This window comes from Chelonia mydas, chromosome 2 (genome assembly GCF_015237465.2).
Source record: "Chelonia mydas isolate rCheMyd1 chromosome 2, rCheMyd1.pri.v2, whole genome shotgun sequence".
In the NCBI taxonomy this organism is placed as follows: domain Eukaryota; kingdom Metazoa; phylum Chordata; order Testudines; family Cheloniidae; genus Chelonia; species Chelonia mydas.
Genome location: NC_057850.1, coordinates 141,649,155 through 141,671,364, shown reverse-complemented (window position 1 = coordinate 141,671,364; position 22,210 = coordinate 141,649,155). Strand labels below are relative to the sequence as shown.

Here is a 22,210-nt window from a genome sequence, read left to right as displayed (position 1 = left end):
GTAATACTATTTTTGCCATCATGTCAGCGTTTGAAATCTGCAAGACGTGATAAAGCAATTAAGAAAATTACGCTATATATCTAACATATAGCAAGGATTTTTAATGAATCCGTAAACTCTGAGGTCGTACCCTGTGACCGGAGAATTGCTAATATAGTACTGTGACATTATCCAGAGTACAATTTGGACTGTTGAACAGCTGTGTCGCCTTTAATCGCTAGCCTGGGGTGCCTTTTACACTGCTTTGCTGTCAGAACAGCCACTCTTGGCCTACTCACACAGCCTTCAGCATGCATATTTACTCACAGCTAAACACATGAGCACACTGACTAGTCACTCATGAATTACATACAGGGTGACACCTGCAAATTCTTAGTGTCAGACTTTCCCCCAGTAATGTGCATCTTGTGCTGTCCAGCACACTACTGAACAATGCAAGCTCATAGAAAGTCCGTCATTTTGTCAAAGAAAATGATATATGCACCAGCCTTGCTATCCCACTGTCTCTCATTTTTATATCATCCTCCCCTCTTTGAGGATTACCCCCAGCTGGGGTGTAGGCAACACATAATCTCTTGTGGATGTGAGGGTTGAACTGTCTCTGTGATGAAATGTAAATTTCTTGTTTACACCTTCCTGTTGATGAAGAATGGCATTGATAGCTGTTTAACACCTAAGTGGGGTGCTAGGGTGTCTTTGTCTCTGAAAAAGTGTTTTGTGACTGCTTTGGAGCATGTTATAACAACGATACATAGTAGAATCTAATAATTTCTCATACAATATTGATACACACATTTTGCCAGGTCAACAATATTCAGCAGATTATGAGTTTTCAAATGATATCTCACAAGGCGTACTTTGTACAAAATTTATCATAGTCTTGTAAGAGTGATGACCAAAAAAATATAGAACATCACAAGTACCTGTTTTTAAGAAAGGAGAGAAAAGTGATCTGGGAAACTATAGGCCTGTTAGTTTGACGTCAATTGCCTGCAAGCTCTTGGAACAAATTTTGAAAGAGAAAGTAGTAAGAACATAGATGTAAATAGTAATTGGGATAAAATACAACATGGTTTTACAAAAGGCAGATCATGCCGGATCAACCTGATCTCTTTCTTTGAGAAGATAACTGGGTTTTTCTGGACAAAGGAAATGTTCCAGATCTAATCTCCCTGGATTTCAGTAAGGCATTTGATACAGTCCCAGATGATAAATTATTATTTAAATTAGAGAAGATGGGAATTAATATGAGAATTGAAATGTGGATAAGGAACTGCTTAAAGGGGAATCTACAACAGGTCATACTGAAAGGTGAATTCAGGCTGGAGGGAGGTTGGTAGTTGAGTTCCTGAGGGATGAGTCTTGGGACCTTTCTAACATTTTTATTAATGATCTTGTCACAAAAAATGGGAGTGTGTTAATAGAATTTGCAGATGAGAAAAAGTTGGGAGGTATTGTCATTGTGGAGGAGGACCGGACTATCACACAAGAAGATCTGGAGGATCTTGAAAATTGGAATAATAGAAATGGGATGAAATTTAGTAGTGCAAAGTGCAAAGTCATGCACTTAGAGACTAACAAGAATGTTTGCTATATGCTGGGGACTTATCAGTTGGAAGCAACAGAGGAAGAGAAAGATATTTGCTGGGAGAGCAATACAGCGGTGCATAGACAATCCTGGAAGTTTTTGGAAAGCGTAGGGGACAATTTCCTGGTGCAAGTGCTAGACGAGCCAACTAGGGGGGGAGCTTTTCTTGACCTGCTGCTCACAAACAGGGAAGAATTAGTGGGGGAAGCAAAAGTGGATGGGAATCTGGGAGGCAGTGACCATGAGTTGGTTGAGTTCAGGATCCTGACACAGGGAAGAAAGGTAAGCAGCAGGATACGGACCCTGGACTTCAGGAAAGCAGACTTCGACTCCCTCAGGGAGCGGATGGGTAGGATCCCCTGGGGGACTAACATGAAGGGGAAAGGAGTCCAGGAGAGCTGGCTGTATTTCAAGGAATCCCTGTTGAGGTTACAGGGACAAACCATCGCGATGAGTCGAAAGAATAGTAAATATGGCAGGCGACCAGCTTGGCTTAATGGTGAAATCCTAGCGGATCTTAAACATAAAAAAGAAGCTTACAAGAAGTGGAAGGTTAGACATATGACCAGGGAAGAGTATAAAAATATTGCTCGGGCATGTAGGAATGAAATCAGGAGGGCCAAATCGCACCTGGAGCTGCAGCTAGCAAGAAATGTCAAGAGTAACAAGAAGGGTTTCTTCAGGTATGTTGGCAACAAGAAGAAAGCCAAGGAAAGTGTGGGCCCCTTACTGAATGAGGGAGGCAACCTAGTGACAGAGGATTTGGAAAAAGCTAATGTGCTCAATGCTTTTTTTGCCTCTGTCTTCACTAACAAGGACAGCTCCCAGACTGCTGCGCTGTGCATCGCAACATGGGGAGTAGATGGCCAGCCCTCTGTGGAGAAAGAGGTGGTTAGGGACTATTTAGAAAAGCTGGACGTGCACAAGTCCATGGGGCCAGACAAGTTGCATCCGAGAGTGCTAAAGGAATTGGCGGATGTGATTGCAGAACCATTGGCCATTATCTTTGAAAACTCGTGGCGAACAGGGGAAGTCCCGGATGACTGGAAAAAGGCTAATGTAGTGCCAATCTTTAAAAAAGGGAAGAAGGAGGATCCTGGGAACTACAGGCCAGTCAGCCTCACCTCAGTCCCCGGAAAAATCATGGAGCAGGTCCTCAAGGTATCAATCCTGAAGCACTTAGAGGAGAGGAAAGTGATCAGGAACAGTCAGCATGGATTCACCAAGGGAAGGTCATGCCTGACTAATCTAATCGCCTTCTATGATGAGATTACTGGTTCTGTGGATGAAGGGAAAGCAGTGGATGTATTGTTTCTTGACTTTAGCAAAGCTTTTGACACGGTCTCCCACAGTATTCTTGTCAGCAAGTTAAAGAAGTATGGGCTGGATGAATGCACTATAAGGTGGGTAGAAAGTTGGCTAGATTGTCGGGCTCAACGGGTAGTGATCAATGGCTCCATGTCTAGTTGGCAGCCGGTGTCAAGTGGAGTGCCCCAGGGGTCGGTCCTGGGGCCGGTTTTGTTCAATATCTTCATAAATGATCTGGAGGATGGTGTGGATTGCACTCTCAGCAAATTTGCGGATGATACTAAACTGGGAGGAGTGGTAGATACGCTGGAGGGCAGGGATAGGATACAGAGGGACCTAGACAAATTGGAGGACTGGGCCAAAAGAAACCTGATGAGGTTCAATAAGGATAAGTGCAGGGTCCTGCACTTAGGACGGAAGAACCCAATGTACAGCTACAGACTAGGGACCGAATGGCTAGGCAGCAGTTCTGCGGAAAAGGACCTAGGGGTGACAGTGGACGAGAAGCTGGATATGAGTCAACAGTGTGCCCTTATTGCCAAGAAGGCCAATGGCATTTTGGGATGTATAAGTAGGGGCATAGCGAGCAGATCGAGGGACGTGATCGTTCCCCTCTATTCGACATTGGTGAGGCCTCATCTGGAGTACTGTGTCCAGTTTTGGGCCCCACACTACAAGAAGGATGTGGATAAATTGGAGAAAGTCCAGCGAAGGGCAACAAAAATTATTAGGGGTCTGGAACACATGACTTATGAGGAGAGGCTGAGGGAACTGGGATTGTTTAGTCTGCGGAAGAGAAGAATGAGGGGGGATTTGATTGCTGCTTTCAACTACCTGAGAGGTGGTTCCAGAGAGGATGGTTCTAGACTATTCTCAGTAGTAGAAGAGGACAGGACAAGGAGTAATGGTCTCAAGTTGCAGTGGGGGAGGTTTAGGTTAGATATTAGGAAAAACTTTTTCACTAGGAGGGTGGTGAAACACTGGAATGCGTTACCTAGGGAGGTGGTAGAATCTCCTTCCTTGGAAGGTTTTAAGGTCAGGCTTGACAAAGCCTTGGCTGGGATGATTTGATTGGGGATTGGTCCTGCTTTGAGCAGGGGGTTGGACTAGATGACCTCCTGAGGTCCCTTCCAACCCTGATATTCTATGATTCTATGATTCTATGATTCGGGTGTACTGGTTGATCGCAGGATGACTATGAGCTGCCAACGTGATGCAGCTGTGAAAAAGGCTAAAGCAGTCCTAGGATGCATCAGGCAACGTATTTGCAGTAAAGACAGGGAAGTGTTAGTACCATTATACAAGGCAGTGGTAAGACCTCATCTGGAATACTGTGTGCAGTTCTGGTCTCCCATGTTTAAGAAAATTAATTCAAACTGGAACAGGTGCAGAGAAGGACTACTAGCATGATCAGATGAATTTGAGTCTCCTACCTTATGAGAGGAGATTCAAAGAGCTTAGCTTATTTAGTCTAACCAAAAGAAGGCTGAGGGGAGATACGATTGCTCTATGTAAATACACCAGAGAAATAAATACCGGGGAGGGAGAGTTGTTTAAATGAAGTGTTACTGTTGACACAAGAAAAAATGGATATAAACTGGTCATCAATACATTTAGGCTTGAAATTAGATGTAGGTTTCTAACTATCAGAGGAGTGAAGTTTTGGAACAGCCTTCTAAGGGGAGTAGGGGTAGCAAAAACCTAACTGGATTCAAGACTGAGCTTGATAAGTTTATGGAGGGTATGGTATGATGACACTAGATGATGACACTAGATGATGACACTGGTATGGGACACTAGATGGGGAGGGCTCTGAGTAACTACAGAGAATTCTTTCCCAGGTCTTGCACACATGCTCAGGGTTTCCATATTTGGGTTGGGAAGGAATTCCCCCCATCTCCCCTGTCAGATTGGCAGAGACCCTGGGGTTTTTTGCCTTCTTATGCAGCATAGGGCATTGGTCACTTGCAGGTTTAAATTTGTGTAAATGGTGGATTCTCTGTAACCTGAAGTATTTAAATCATGATTTGAGGACTTTGGCAACTCAGCCACAGGTTAGGGTCTGTTACAGGAGTACGTGAGTGAAGTTACGTGTCTGCAATGTGTAGAAGGTCAGACTAGATTATCATGATGGTCCTTTCTGGCCTTAAAGTCTGTGAGTCTATAATGTTTCAACATTTTAATTTAATTTACTGCAGGAAAAAAATCATGGCAAAACTGTTGCATAGCTTTATTCATAAAAATGTATTTTTAAAATAAAATATATTCATGCAACACTCTGGATTTTGGCACATATCTGCACCATGTCTTCAATCCGTCAGTGAAAATCTCTTAAATTCATTTCTGCTATTTAAATCTCAATATTCTTGAATAATCTTATGTACCCCAAATGCTCTCTGATTCACACAGGTAAAAAAATACTCTTTTCTTCTTTTTTTAACTTTATGCTTATATGATAGTGTTGTCATCTTCAAAACACATGCATTCATTAATGCTCACAACATGCCTGTGAAGTAGGGAGGTATTATTCCTTTTTAACAATGGAGAACTGTCACGCACAGGTGAGATGGCCACATAGTCAGTCAGTGGCAGAGATGCCAGTCTTGTATTAGAAAACACTGCCTCTCTAACAGATAAGCCCTCTTGTATGTTTCCTTTATGAGAGTGAATTCTGGAATTACTTTATAGTCACTTCACTTGGAAAAGTCATATTCATGTTAATTTATTCAAAGTAATAATAATAAGTCCATAAATATTTATAACATTGCATAGAAATAAAGTCAAATGAAAGTTCTGTCATATCTAATCCTAGTTTAGAAGGGGGCTTTGAATAGTAGTTGCCATGTGGGAAACATCATTAAGCAGGGGTTTCCAGTGGGGTTCCATAGGAATCTGTTCTAAGCATAACACGGTTCAATATTTTTATCAGTGATCTGGAAGTAAATTTTAGGGAGGTACAAAAGTTGGTGGAGCGGTAAATGATGATGATGACAGGACAATCATACAGAGTGAACTGAATTGCTTGATCAGGTGGGCCCGTTCACACAAAATGCATTTTCTAATACAACAAATGCAAGTCATACATCTAGGACCAAAGAATGCAGAACTTACCTACAGAATGGGTGACTGTATCCTGGAAAGCAGTGACTCTAGAAAGGGATTTAAGAGTCACAGTAGACAATTAAAAAAGAGCTCCCAGTGTGATGCTGTGGCAAAACGGGCTAATGTGATTCTTCAATGAATAAACTGGGGGAGTAGGGAAGTGATTTTACCTCTGACGCAGTATTGGTGAGACAGATACTGGAATACTGTGTTCAGTTCCGGTGTCCTCACTTTAAAAAGGATATTGAAAAATGAAGATGGTGCAGAGAAGAACCACAAAAATGATTTGAGGGCGAGAAAAAGTGCTGTACACAGAGATTTAAGAAGCTCAGTCTCTTTAATTTAATCAAGAGGTGACTTGAACACAGCGTATAAGTACCTTCACAGGAAGAAAATACCAAATAATAAAGGGCTCTAATCTAATCTAATATAGCAGAGACCGTTATAATTAGAACCAATGACTGGAAGATAAAGGTAGACAAAAATCTGTGCCTTGTTTCTAATTTGAATTTAATAGTGAGGGTGATTAACCATTGAAACAAACTACTAAGGGAAGTGGTGGATGACCTGTCTGTTGAAGTCTTCAGATCAAGACTGAATGCTTTTCTGGAAGACATACGTCTGTCAAGCTCGAGTTATTGGACTCAATACAGGAATAACTGGATAAAATTCCATGGCTGGTGTTATACAGGAAGTCAAAGTTGACTATATAATGGTCCCTTTTAGCCTTAATTCAATATTTCTTCTTTTTTCTTGCTCTTGTTTGTGGTTGTGTTAATGTAAAAACACACTGGGTCTGGAAGCCCCCAAATGATTTCCTGCTTCTTTTGTTGATGGCTTGTTCTCTCACCTTCCAAAACACTATATCCCAGTATATCCCAGATAGTGATATGAATCTTATATGTAGATGATTGCATTCAGGCACCCAAGGAAAAGGGACCTACTTAGCCTGGGGCTAATATATCTGCCTTCTATTACTCTCCTATAGCCATCTGGCCTGACCCTGTCACAATATATTCAACATACCTTGGCAAAACCTAAATGTAAACTGAACATATATCAATAGTTGTTTAGTAATCTTATTATGAGTGTTTAAGTTTGGCTGTTCAATACATGTTTTGTGTGTGTGTGTGTTCTTTCTAAAATTATTTTTGGGTTTGTGTAAAAATTCTTGTCCGTTACCAAGAAAACAAACTCATTAACTTACTATGGAGCTAGGTTTTTACATGTGTGACCTTCTATTGAAGTAAATATCTTTTTCCTTTTGTGTACAGTCTGCTTGTTTGAGTACAAAATAGCTCTTTGGTCTCTGTTTCTTTTAAATTCAAAGTAGTGCTTCAAATCAAATTTTAGAAATACATCGCTATGCTAATTTGTGCAAATGAGCACCATGTTTGTAAAAGGCAAACACAATTACATAGTGGCATCTGTATCTGTTTTCAGAATACTCCCACTTTCAGCTATTTAAATAAAGACAAATTGTTATTTGAGTAGCATAATTAATTATATCCTTTTTTTGTATGCTGGTTGTACTTGGTGACCTTCACGTCCCAGATTCAGAGCGTCACTGATGAGTCTCAGGGCTTAGTCAGAAGAAAAAGCTACTCTAGTCCACAGCCCATTGGTCAAGATATATTAGACTCTTATCTAATGATAATCCAGAAGAAGAGGTAGTCTGAAGTAGTACTGACTGGATATTCCATTCTCATTACAACACTTACAGTGCCACTTTAGAAAATGTTGTACTAAAGATTGGAAATGAAATTGTAGATTTTTTTCTCTAAAGCTTTCAAACTTTTTACAAAACATTTGCCCATTTTCCTCCTATAAATAAATAATTGTGGTTAAACAAAATTGATGCGGGTAGTGATGTGATAGAAAACAATCTTTTTGTCTTCTCCTTTCTCTTGTCTGGAAACAATCCTCAAGAAATTTAGATTTTAGTATTACCTACTATGATTTATTTTTATTATCACGGCACTATCTTTTGTGTATATACCTGCTATTACAAACTGTCACTATATTACATCTTCTCTCATTTATAGATTTTCCTGAGAAGTAATGTCTGGAATTTCTAAAAGTCTCAAGAAAATTAGCAAAGATATCTTCAACTTCTCCCTTCTCATTTAAGTAATTTCTAGAATTTGAGGACTTCAATTGAGAAGCATATTTTACTCCTTCAAAATATTTAAAATAAAAATTGCATTTAGAAGTCTATCATGTATCAGGCACCATATAGCCAGTGCTGAAGCATCTCTAAGTCCATTTAGTCAGAAACCTAGCGTGAAATTCTTGCCCCCCTGAAGTCAATTTCACTGTTGGAGTGCAAACCTCCCCCTAAAGATATACGTTATCTTCTCAAAAATAGAGAGCAACACTATTTGTATAATTCTGGTGAAACATCTGAATCTTTACACTATAAATGTCACTCATCAATTTCTTTATTAGTTCAATTATGATGAAAATATAGCACTTTAAATGTTTATGTCCAAAGATGGGTATCCTAGTTTGTGGCATTACATTAGTGTTTCTTTATATTCCACATACTTTAGACACTGTGGGCATATTTGTGTTAATTTCCATTTAAGCAATGAAATAAAATCCAAGTATCTCTAACACAAAATATTCCCTCCCTTTGCATTTTTTAATGTAATTGTAAATGTCTTCTGTTCCATAACAATGAAAGACAGTTAGACATTATTGCTGTCCTAAACAGGGATATTGATTTTTTTATTTCAGATACCAATTCAGTGTTAATTGCTTCTGATATCTCTGCTAGTGCTACTTAGTGCAAAGTATTTACAGATAAATTTTTGGTCTTTTTTTCACTCTTAATGGGTACCCTAATCGCAGCTTGGAAAAACATCTTTTTAAACATTTGGAAATTCCCAGGAAAATCTTCAAATTAGAATTGAAGTTGCACAGTAATTTGGACTCGAATTTTCATTAAAGCAAATTGTCTTTAGTTTTAATTATAAAAATAAGCCTCTCAATTAGACCCCAGTAAACACAAATGAATAACTTCATGCATCTGAGTAGTTCTGTTGGCTTCAATGGTAAAGTTAAGCATGTGTTTGCAGCATAAGGTATCATAGTTTGTAAACCTCTTGGGGCTGATCATGCTCCAAGTCTGTCAACTCCCATTGATTTAGGTTGTGCAGATCAGTGATTTCAATTTCTTTGTCTCTCTAAAACGACTATATTTTGACCTGTTCTCTTTATTTTATTTTTTTTCAGGCTCAGTTAATACATGACAGAAACACTGCATCCCATTCAGCAGCGGTTGTTAAGTGTGATACTGCTGCTGCTACACCTGAAAAAGTGCAAATGACCTGGACTAAAGAAAAGTTTATAGCTGAAAAGCACAAAAATAGAGAAACAAATATAACAGGTTTTAAAGATATCTTCAACATGAAGCCGTAAGTACAAATGTGATTTTAATAAGTTTCTGGTTTTATCCTTTTTCTGGTACTATTTCAGGCCTCATCTTGTAAAAATGTATGCATGCCAGTAATTTTATACACAGGAGTAGTGCCACTGAAGTCAATGGCAGAATTTACATGCATACATTTTTACAAGATGAGGCCCTATGTGAAGCGTAGAGGAGGCTAATGTTTGAGGCAATAAGTGCTAATTTGGGTGACTGATACATTTGCATTACTTGTAACCGTGCTTTAGAGGAAGCATTTTCACATTTTACATTTGTCATATTACACGTATAATGTTCTTATTGAAAATAACTGCAAAGAAGATGCTAAATATTGCCCTAAGAAATTCATTCAATCATGTACTCTAATTAAACAGACGTAGGCCCCACTCTTGTGAGTTACAACAGATTGGTGGACCCCTATGCCCTCAGAAGTCAATGAGATTCTACCCAGATACCAGGGTTTTCCCCACATATGTAAGCTGCAAGACAGGAGCTTAAGGATATGCCTACACTGCAGAAAACTCCTGCAGCAGGGAGTATCAGAGCCCAGGTCATCTGACTTGGGCATGCACTATGGGATTAAAAATAGCAGTATAAACATTCTTGCTCAGGCTCTGAGACCCTACTCCATCCTAGGTTTCAGAGCTCGGTCTCCTACTCAAGCAGGAACATCTACATTGTTATTTTTACCCCATATTGCAAGCTCAAGTTAGTTGACCTGGGCTCTTGAGACTCACTGCCATGAAGGGGTGGGGAGGTTTACTGTGTAGATGTGTAAGTTTGTAAGAGCTAACCTTTAGTAATAATAGGTAAAACTGGAAGTCAAATGAACTTAGATCCTCTTGAAAATGAAACTTCTGTCACATAGGAGTCTGTTTTCTTTGGAATTTTTTACCTATTACAAATGCAGAATATCAGTTTGGTTATGATAGAGTTTTACTTTAAAATACTGTTCTCTTCAGAAGCTGTACTAGAAACTGACTTATATTTTACTTAAAATTGTTGTTTTTTAAATTATTTTCTGGTAGCAGACCTTTTGATTCATGCAAAAACATAGATTGACATTTTTTATTTAGATATTAGAACTCTAAAATTATACTACTTGTCAATGAGGGAAAGTTTAATTCAAACCACAAAAGTTGTACGGTGTTTTATCAGCTGAAGTTGCTATATTTAAAAATGCACCAAATAGCATAAAGCAATGTATTTTCATGTTTGTTTCTCTTCCATGTAGAGAATGGGGAAATCTGTAAGTCAAATCTGATTTAATTTAGGCTATGTTCCCTGGTTCTTGTGTATTATTATTATTATTGCATGTTTCCTTTAAAGTAGTTGCTTCCCATGATTTACAGTATGCATATTGTGCACATATTGTGATTTGGCATGTGAATATAATTAGCATAGCATTTCCTGTCAGCTTTTTCTGTTTTAGTTCCTATACCTTATCAGTTTTTTATTTCAGAGTAATTCATAGTATACATATAAGTTTCTCAAAAATGATGGTCAATGTAGTCAATAGCAAAATCTTTCGTTAAAAACCTGACAGTATTTGGTTGCAAAATAAGTGACCTTCATTTTTTCTAATTATCTTCTTAGAACACTGAATGTATGTATTAAACATTTTAATTATGATTATGCTACTGTATTGCACTGTGGGCTGAAAAAAATGAGTCTGAGACTTGTTAAAAAATTGTATTATTCAAAAAGCCTGCATTTCCCAACTGGTAAATTGTAGATTTCCTTGTACAATACAACCCTCCCCCCCACCCCCACCCCACACACATACTCTTCATTTGGGCTATAGGAAGCAAATAAATTTACCAACAGATTCATAAAACCAGATCATGTAGCTGTCCAGAGGCAGTTTATCCACCCCAATGGAGCCACTAGAGGTACTCTACTTTTCCTCCTCTCTTTGTTCTTGGGTTTTCTCTGTTTTGACAGAAGTGCTAAAAGACATCCTCTACCTTACACCGAATTCTGTCTTTTGTTGCTGACTTTGTAGCTCTCTCTCTATGATCTTTGATTTCTCTCTCTCTCTCTCACTCTTTGTCATCTTCTAGCTACCATAATTACTTCCACAGAATTGTAAACAATGAAGTAAATCCTTCAGGTTAAAAAAATCTGTATCCAAATTAATCTTATTATTATTAGTTTGATAGCACCCAAAAATGTGTTAGGCTCTTCATAGAAAAAGTAATCTTTGCCCCCAAGATCCTGCAATCTAAATTTAAATATTACACAATCAATGAGCATGGCAAACAGGTAGGGAAGGAATAGGGTAAATAGTAAATAGATATTGCTGCCCGCTACTTGGTAAATAAGAAGTAGGCATTATCTCCCGTAAATGTAAACAAACTTGTTTGTCTTAGCAATCAGCTGAACAACAAGTAGGAATGAGTGGACTTGTAGGTTCTAACTTTTCACATTGTTTTCCTTTTCAGTGAATTTATGTAAAATAAATTCTGCATTTGTAAGTTGCTCTTTCATGATAAAGAGATACTTGGATGAGGTGTATTGTACATGATATAGTACTTGGATGAGGTGAATTGAAAAATACTATTTCTTTTGTTTATCTTTTTTACAGTGCAAATATTTGCAATAAAAATAATAATATGATGTGATCACTGAACACTGTATTCTATATTGTAATTGAAATCAATATATTTGAAAATGTGGAAAAACATCCACAATCTTTATAATTAATTTAAATTGGTATTCTATTATTTAACCATGAGATTAAAACTGCGATTAATTGCAACTATTTTTTCATGTAGTTAATTTGTTTTGCATTAATCGCTTGAGTTAACTGCAATTAATTGACAGTCCTAGTAAATATGGCTGATGGTTACAGGCATAAAATCATGTGGTTTATCTGGATTTTAACTTTGTTTCCAAAGCCACAAACCTTGGAATTATACATCTCCCTTTTTTATTAATCTGCCTATCACCACTGGTGATATATTGCCATAATTTATCCTTACTTTGAGACTGCTTCTGTTCTAATCCTCATTCATGCCTTAATCAATTCCTAACTAAATCCATCATTTTCTTTTACAGTCTTCTCACATCATTATCCTTTAAACTACAGAGAATCCCAAAAGTTGAGTCCAAACTACAGTAGAACGTCAGGCTTACGAACACCTTGGGAATTGAGGTTGTTCATAACTCTGAACTGTTTGTAACACTGAACAAGACGTTATGGTTGTTCTTTCAAAAGTTTACAACTGACCATTGACTTAATACAGCTTTGAAACTTTACTATACAGAAGAAAAATGTTTCTTTCCCTTTATTTTTTTTTAGTAGTTCATGTTTAACACAGTATTGTACTGTATTTGCTTTGTGTGTGTCTGTGTCTGTGTCTGCTGCTGCCTGATTACATAATTCTGGTTCCAAATGAGGTGGGTGATTGGTCAGTTCATAATTCTAGCGTTCTTAACTCTGAGGTTCTACTGTATTTTCTTGTTCCAGAAAGTGCCAGTCATCTGCCACCTTCACTGAGTTCCTATCCAACAACTTCTCCAATTAATAATTTCTTCATGTTAGATATCCCTTTTATAGGGAAACCTTATGTGTTGGATGAGAAATTCAGTTCTCACAATTTTGCTGTAATTTGAAGGCATCTGAGGGGAGGGAGAGTCACGTGGACAGTCCCTTTCCCTTCTTTTACTCCCCCTCCCTCACCCCTAAGCCAAGTCCGAGAGATGCTGTATTTATAAGGTAGCTTTTCTGGAGTCCCAGAGAATGAGCTATAGCCTTCTTCTGCCTGCCAGACAACCCTCACTCTGCCAGGGCATTGAGTCAAACCAGCATGCCAGGGCCTCATCACCCAAATGCAACTCTGATATCTCATTAAAACTACAATGTTAAATAAAAACATATGGGAATTAGCATAGGTCAGCACAGCAGCAATCCCATTGACGAAAGACATCGTCACTGCTTGAGAGGGGGGCTTCCTTCCAAAAGATCCCACATACCATGAAAGAGGTCTGCATAGAGTTTCAAAGCTTCAGTTGTGGCCATTTAGATGACAGGTGTCCCTGGTCATTTGTAAGCAAAATGTAAGCACCTTTCTTGTGGCTGGTGGGAGCAGAAGTGATATCTGCTTATGTGGAAAACAAAGATCTTAGAGGCAGTCACTGAGCAGCACAGTGGAAGTCACCCAAGATGTCTAATAATTTTTACTGAAGCCAGGACAAAACTGATTTCAATAGGACCACTCAGAAAAATGGAACAGCTCTGCAATCAGCCCAAGACACCCTGATAAATTCTGATATCTGGTCATTGTATCTATTATGTCCATTTCTATATCTTTTCACACCAGTGAACTCAGAAGCCTGTCCATATAACTTATTTCTAGAGACAGAGACAAACAACAAGGAGAAAAATGACATAACAAAACCATTGTGAGATTAATTAAAAGAATGACTAAATCATAGAATCATAGAATATCAGGGTTGAAAGGGACCTCAGGAGGTCATCTAGTTCAACCCCCTGCTCAAAGCAGGGCCAATCCACAACTAAATCATCCCAGCCCATGGTTTTGTCAAGCCTGACCTTAAAAACCTCAAAGGAAGGAGATTCCACCACCTCCCTAGGTAACGCATTCCAGTGTTTCACCACCCTCCTAGTGAAAAAGTTTTTCCTAATATCCAACCTAAATCTCCCCCACTGCAACTTGAGACCATTACTCCTTGTCCTGTCATCTGCTATCACTGAGAATAGTCTAGATCCATCCTCTTTGGATCCACCTTTCAGGTAGTTAAAAGCAGCTATCAAATCCCCCCCCCCCCCCATCCTTCTCTTCCATAGCCTAAACAATCCCAGTTCCCTCAGCCTCTCCTCATAAGTCATGTGTTCCAGACGCCTAATCATTTTTGTTGCCCTTCGCTGGACTCTCTCCAATTTCTCCACATCCTTCTTGTAGTGTGGGGCCCAAAACTGGACACAGTACTCCAGATGAGGCCTCACCAATGTCGAATAGAGGGGAACGATCACGTCCCTCAATCTACTGGCAATGCCCCTACTTATACAGCCTTCTTGGCAACCAGGGCACACTGTTGACTCATATCCAGCTTCTCGACCACTGTAAGCCCAGGTCCTTTTCTGCAGAACTGCTGCCTAGCCATTCGGTCCCTAGTCTGTAGAAGTGCATGGGATTGTTCCGTCCTAAGTGCTAAGACTGGTGGTGTCTTTGGGTGTTATTGCCAACAACTAATCACTTTGCTACTTTCTCATATAGTTTCCCATTATGAATTGAATTTCATTCAAAGATTTTATAGTATGACTGTCATTTAACTTATGCTGGGATTTTCAAAGGAATTTAAGGGAAATCCCACTGTATCTGCAGAGTCTTGCTACAGTGCATTTAGAAATGCTATAACAAAGATTGTGTCTGAATTTCCATTATAAATCCTTGTTTTGCATTCTTCCCTCAATTAGATTTCTAGGAATCTCTATCAATCTATATCCACTCCTTGGCTTAAATTTCACTTACAAGGAAATTGTCCTGAAAGCAGTACTCATGTTTAGATTTCATTTTATTTTGAAGGAAAGTATTACCAATTTTAAATTAAAAGTTATAGCCCTTCTTTCATAAACCATCAAAATTGGACTTGATTTTTAATAAATGAGTAACTATAATTATAGAAGTTAAGATGTACTGAGATCTAAGTTTAATCCTTTTAGGCATCTCCTTCTATTACAAGTATGACATTTTCAGCTAATTATCATAGTTCACAAATTTATCTATGGTGTACAGATTAAAATAGTTATTGGTTACAATAACATTTTTACTGTAGAAAAGTTTGTTTCTGTACTAGGAATCAGTCAAATGTGAGAAGAATGCACACTGCTGTGAAGCTCAATGGAGTAATATTAAATAAGTCACAACATGCTCAGCTAGTTTTATTGAATATGCCTGGACCTCCTAAAAACAAAAAAGGGGATGAAAACTGTATCCTATGCTTTATTGTTTTAATGGTGAAGTATACTATATTACAAAAAAGTAACAATATCATATAAATCAACAGTTGCATAAATTAAAGTTGTTATTGATATGAATGAGTAGAATGAGCATGTGTATATCTGTTTATATGTATATAGGGGCTGTGTGCTTTTTTTGTCTGTACTGTGGCTTTTTTCTTCGTATTTTAACTAGAGAGACCTATGCCTTTAAGACCAGCGCTTGCAGAATATGTTTTCATGAAACCAAAAGTAGTGGGGGAAAATGTTGTCTTTGTTTAATGATAACACTCGTATTCTGGGTTCAGTTTATCTAAAATGCTTAGATAAAAATAATAGAATTTAATACCAATTTTATCTATTTATTAGCATTTCTGGGGTGCCTACATAGATCCCAACATTTATTACTCCTTCTTGATCTGAGCTGGCAGGCTCTTTGCATGCTGGGACCTAGAATGGTTGTGGCTGCACTTCATGAAAGATGAATGTGTTAGGTGCTTCAGGCAAGTTATTGGATGCAGCTGCTGCACTTGCACTTTGGATGCAGGAATACAATTTATTAAGGGTTTTTTAGTATTATGTTTAAAGGTTGTTTTATTTCTTGTCTATAATCTTAAAACCTTGACTTGATTGTCCTCCAGACATGGAGTTTTTGGAAGTTTTGACTGAAGGTCTGAACAGAGTTCTTTTAGTGCGAGGTGGTGGACGTGAAGTGATCACCATTTACTCCTAATGCTGTTACAGAATATGAACAGATTAACTGCGGTAATTTGAACAGCTGAAATGAAATTACCTGTGTACTTGAAATGATGCACCAGCTGAATCTTCTGATCATGTGTTCTGCTTTCTTTCAAAGGAATCTATCTGAAATTATTTACTACATAGATTTATCTTTATAGAAGAAATTTATATATTGTAGTATTAAATAAATGCTGAATATCAGGAGGGTATTTTTTTAAGCAATCTTGGTGTGAGGCCCAAGAAGGGAAAGGTAATTTTTATGGCAGATGAAGTAACTAACGTTTTAAATGTGCATAATCAGAGAAAAAACAGACATCTGCATTTTTAGTAACATTAATTGTATTATTTTGCTTCTTCAAAAGGATAATTAAATTATGTTAAAACCTTCCAAGTTTATCAACAAAATATGAAATATTTCAGACAAGAAACCCTGGTCTTATTATTTTGTCCTCTTGACAAATGCTGCTGTGGTGCATCTGTGACTGTTGTGATCACAGTTTCATCTTAGGTCTCCTGGTTCATATTGATTCAGAAGTATGTACAAACATTTGACATATTTAATTATTTGACATAAAAGGAATTTGAAGGAATTACCTGTTTTCAAAATTGGTTAAATAAAAATTCACAATTCAGCCATTACTAACTACTATAATTCTTTGCATGGTGACAAGTATCAGGGGGTAGCCGTGTTACTCTGTATCCACAAAAACAACAAGGAGTCCAGTAGAAAGAAAAGGAGTACTTGTGGAACCTTAGAGACTAACAAATTTATTTGAGCATAAGCTTTCGTGAGCTACAGCTCACTTCATTGGATGCATTCAGTGGAGTCCAGTGACACCTTAAAGGCTAACATATGAAGACAACATACGATGACACACATATGGTCTGAAGAACTTCTGCCTTGCAATCTGAAATCAGTTTAAGCCCTAACCCATTTTCCTCTGCATTCTTCACACCCCACACTCATTTTGTGTTGGAGCTGAATGTATAGCTTTAAGCTGATGCTAAATAATTTGTTTGGGAGTGGGATGTGGGAGTGGTCTTTTGAAATTAAAAACTTGCTAGTGTGAAATGTTAGACTTGAGCCGGGGGCCCTCATCTGTGTATGGCAGTGTGACGTTAGAGCTAGCCTCACACCAAAATTATCGATGCTTTGTCTGCTTAGGTGGAAAATTTGGGATTATTATTATTAAAGACAAAAGCCAGTAGAACACTTCAATCTTCCTGGACATTCTATAACAGATTTGAAAGTAGCTATACTTGAACAAAAAAACTTCAGAAACAGACTTCAAAGAGAAACAGCAGAACTAAAATTAATTTGCAAATTTAACACCATTAATTTGGGCTTGAATAGGGACTGGGAGTGGCTGGCTCATTACAAAAGCAGTTTTGAGTCTCCTGGAATTGACACCTCCTCATCTATTATTGGGAGTGGACTACATCCACCCTGGTTTTCCACGTGTGAGGTAACTCCCTTCTCTTCATGTATCAATATATTTATGTCTGCATCTGTAATTTTCACTCCATGCATCTGAAGAAGTGGGGTTTTTACCCACAAAAGCTTATGTTCAAATAAATCTGTAAGTCTTTAAGGTGCCACCGGACTCCTTGTTACTATAATTCTTTTAAATTACCTTTTTTGTATGTTCATCTAAACTTAACTTTGCTGACTTTACTAAGTTATAAAAAAAATGTATGACCCCCTTTGCACTGCTGCTGTGTAAGGATAATCTCCAAATGGAGGTGAAGGTATTCTACCTACTCTTTCACACACAGTTCTTTAATGCTTGTAGCACACTGCATTCCAGTGATCCCAGGGTTAGTGAATGGCTCCTTGGGGGCTATTGCATTTTGGAGGAGTCTGAGAACTGAAACCAGGACTCGAGAATTTTAGCTATCTCCTGTTTAGATGATAGATATAGCAAGTGATGGGGAAGAGAATAGGGACAGTAGGGCATTTATATATCCTATGTCTGTGATTCTGCCTTGTGATGGGTGATGATTTTCGACATACGGCATGCAATAGTCAAATTCAAATGATAAAACTGAAGTGTAGGAAATAAGGAGGCTCGCTTTGACCAGTTAAGTGTAGTCTTCTGCTTTAAATTAAATGCAGGGACAGTCACCCTATTTCTTTTCATTATTTTTATTTCTTGAAAGAAAATCTGATTTTCTGAAAACTGACCTTTTTTATAAAATACGTAAATGAAGAATTTCTTTGCCAACTGAATTGGGAGTAAACTATTAAATTTGTAAATATTTGTTTTATATAGTATTTTTCAGCTTTTTGTTAATAATACACCTCTGTGCATTATGACTGGCCATAAAATTAAGTTTATAAATTACATCTTAAAACTATTTGTCACTGCCCAGTGTTTCTTGATACTGAAAATATCTGTCCACAAATACTGCAATAGCACCTAGGGACTATGCTAGTTTAAGGGATGTGGCATAATTACACTAAAGACAAAGTGCAATGTGTAAAATAAAATATGTTTGTTATTTTGTGCAGGGAACATAATTTCATGTTTTAAATGATAGATCTGCCAATATATTTTCAGTAAGCATTTCAGCTAAATCATTTTTTCCAAAAATTTCATTGATGAAGTATATATTCAGTCATAGATACTTATAGCAACCTTAGAAGTAAATGCTGTACATTCCAGGCCCTGTTTTGAAAGATATCTTCAATAGTTTTGCTGCAGTATGTCTAAACTTGCACATTTTTTGTTTTATGCTTTCTTTTCAGTTCTCTGGTTTAGAATATTAGAGTATGTGGTCAAGTAGTTATGTATACCAAAGCTCATTCAATATTATAACTGAAACACACATCCTAGACTCCTTGTAATAATAATCTGGCTATCATCGTTTATAAAAATAATTTTTGCAAAAATATGAAGTGATGCAACACTATTTCAGAATGAATCTGAATGTATACGTAAAAGAGAATCAATACCACTCAATACATGAGACAGACTTAATTTCCAAAAATAATTAAACAGCTAAAGAAATTATGTTTACTAAACTGTGTGATGAAAGATTGTGTTGATGTAATATTCATTGTCTGGCTAGGCCGAAAGAATGACAGGAGACATTAGACAGGGGTTTAATCAGGCTGCAACTTTATTATTAGATAGATGTCTGGGACTAACCCAGTGGATAAAAAATGTGCAGTGCAGGTGCAAAAATGTGTATCCCTCCAACAGATCCACTGCCGGGACCCTTCAATTCCACCAGCTCCCCCCCTTTTCATTCAGGTCCCTCCAGCAATTCCCTTGCCAGGACCTTACCAATTCCAGCCAATTCCAGGAGGACTTCCAAGTCCCCCTTTTCATCCAGGTCCCTCCAGCAATTCCCTTGCTGGGACCTTACTGACCACCCCCCCTCATAGGAAGGGTAAAGGTGGACTATGATGATGGGGGCGTTGGCTCCCTGCTGTACCTATCATAGGAGTCCCCAACTGCCCCCCGGCTTGCTCAGTTACCAAGCACCTCTCCTTAATTCCTTTTCCAGGCCATTTTTCCATTCTTTTGTGCCTTAATTTATGGAGTACCTGCACTGAACATCCTCTATACAGTTAAATAAAGAGTTGCGACATATGGCCTACCGCCTGTGCATGAACAGAGCCCACCTGAACCTGCTGCAAGGAAGGCAAAAAGCCCCCCACTGCACAAGGCCAATATGGTGGTAAGGGAAAAATTCCTTCCCAGCCCCCCTTAGCAGGGCGGCTAGTATAGTGTCCACAGCAGATATAGCTAAACACCCGGCATATTTGTTACATAATGAGGGAGGGAGGATGGGTGCTATCCAGCCTGTTCCAGGTAAAGAGAGGAGTGGCCAAGCCCATGCTGATCTTTTTAAACCCCCCATTACTAGGTGGTGAGTCATCCAGCACGCTGACTGCTCTTCCAGCAGTCTTACGTCTCCCCTCCTCCCCCCAGAAAATGCCAGAAAGCTTTGCCCTCCTCTCCTGGCCAGCCAGACAACCACACCTCTGCTTGAAGTGCACAGTGGTGATTATGAATATGTATCTAAAAGAATGTAGAAAATATCGGTTCTGAAATAGCAGAAAGAAATCCATCTTCTCTTGGATCCAATATCATAAGCTACTCTAGCCATTAATAAGAATTAGGGGTACACATCAAAGTGCAGCATTTTTCAGTGTATGCAAATATGGCTTTTAACTTAATAAGTATTTTTTTTTTCAAATGTGAAAGTCACAGTCCTTGAAACTAATAGTTATGAAAATTAAGAAAATGAATTATGGCTACAAGAATATTTTGCAAAAAGAAAAGGAGTACTTGTGGTACCTTAGAGACTAATAAATTTGTTAGTCTCTAAGGTGCCACAAGTACTCCTTTTCTTTTTGCGGATACAGACTAACACGGCTGCTACTTTGAAACCTGTCATTATGAAAAGAACATTTTGGTATTACAGCATAAGTACTTGCCAGATATAGATATCCTAAGTTACCCTAAGGTTATTTTTTGTTTGTACTAAAATATTTGCAAGATCATTATCTTATCGCTATACAAAAAGCTTTTGTAAATGTTTAGAAATGACAAATGATTCCCTTTGTTTGTGTAGGTGTTCACAAATAAATAAAACTGTCTGAAACCACTGTCTGTGCTACACATTCTTCTTGATACTCATGTGAAAAACAGTTGATGGGGAAGATACACAATACTTTAAGCTCTGTCAGTACAAACCAAGTAATTTGATTGATGTCACGTGTATTGTTTCAAATTTAAATATAAAATTATTTGACAAAAAAAGACTGGTGAATAATAAAAATTACAAGAACATACAGAATTTTTCACAAGTTGAATCCAATGCAGGACCAAATGACATAAACTGCTACATTAAAAAAACAAAAGCAAAACACAGCTAAATTAAGTCAATCCATGTAATATAAATAGATGTAGATGCAAATAATTCATGAAGAGTAATGCCAAATAGAGTGGGTAGAATTCTTACCACATGTGTGATTAGATGAAAAACCTTCCCTGTATAGAGTGACTAATACAAATTGAAACCCTGCTTAGACTATTATACCCATCCACAGGTATTTGTTTTATTATATTATTATTATTATTTTATTTTTTAATCTATATAGTTCACAGTTTTCTAATGGAAGAGGAAAACACAACTAATTTCCCTAAGTAAACACAGACATTTCAAAGAAGAGGGGATTTTGGTTATCAGTCTTCAAAAAGTACTTTGGAGCTACACAACTAGAAAATATTGCATAGCATGCCCAGAGGCTAATTTCTATCATATAGCTAGGAATTTTAAAAATTGCATCCCTACTCTTCTTACACAGAGTCAGAAATGCAGTTTATTACATATTAATTAATATACTTGAAATTATATAGTTATGATTTATTTAAAGTAATTTATTTGTTTGTGAGCACCATGTGTGGGAAGAGGAAAGAATCCCCCGCAAACGCCCCCGGGCAAATTGGCAATGACCTTGGGAGTTTTTGGCCTTCCACTGCAGCATGGAGTGCAGACTGATTGCCAGGATCGTCTGGATACATCTCAGTTAATCAGTTTCCATTGCAGGGCCCTTGGGCATTAATGCACCTCCATCCCTTCTATTCTCTGCTTGTGCCACTTAATAGTTTAGTCTCCTGAGGACTATAATGCATTGATGCAGCTGCATCTCTGTAAGCTCTCTAGCGTAGCCGCTCTAAGCCGACAGGAGACAGATTTCCTGTTGACTTAATTAATCCACCCACAATGAGCGGGGGGCAGCTATGTCAGCAGGAGAAGCTCCAACATAGCACTATGTACACCAGTGTTTAGGTTGGTGTAACTTATGTCATTCAGTGGGGTGGCTTATTCACACCCCTAGTGACATAAATTATACCAACATAAGTGGTAGTGTAGACATAGCCTTAGTTTAATTTTAGTTGTTGGGATTAGTGTGTGAGTGCTGGGTGGTGTTGGTGGCCTGTGATATACACGTCAGACTAGATGGTCTGGTGATCCCTTCTGATCTCAAATTCTATGACTATGAATATTGTAACATGCTTATGATTTATTTAAAGTCATTTTTGACTGTTTACACATT

At 38.0% G+C, this 22,210-nt stretch overlaps 1 protein-coding gene across 2 annotated transcripts in view; it reads left to right on the top strand.

Moving 5' to 3' along the window:
• The window catches only part of SLC12A7 (solute carrier family 12 member 7), a 310,242-nt gene extending 289,500 nt beyond the window's left edge, over positions 1–20,742 (top strand). The window contains exons 22-25 of one of the 2 annotated variants that reach the window (XM_043540293.1): positions 9,236–9,417; positions 10,663–10,677; positions 15,252–15,385; positions 16,035–20,742. In XM_043540293.1, coding sequence (XP_043396228.1) covers positions 9,236–9,417; positions 10,663–10,677; positions 15,252–15,385; positions 16,035–16,126 — 423 coding nt within the window. In that variant the 3' untranslated portion in view covers positions 16,127–20,742. The remainder of the gene's footprint in view (positions 1–9,235; positions 9,418–10,662; positions 10,678–15,251; positions 15,386–16,034) is intronic. The other variant, XM_037893370.2, reaches the window with a different exon arrangement.
• Positions 20,743–22,210: the final 1,468 nt, after the last annotated feature.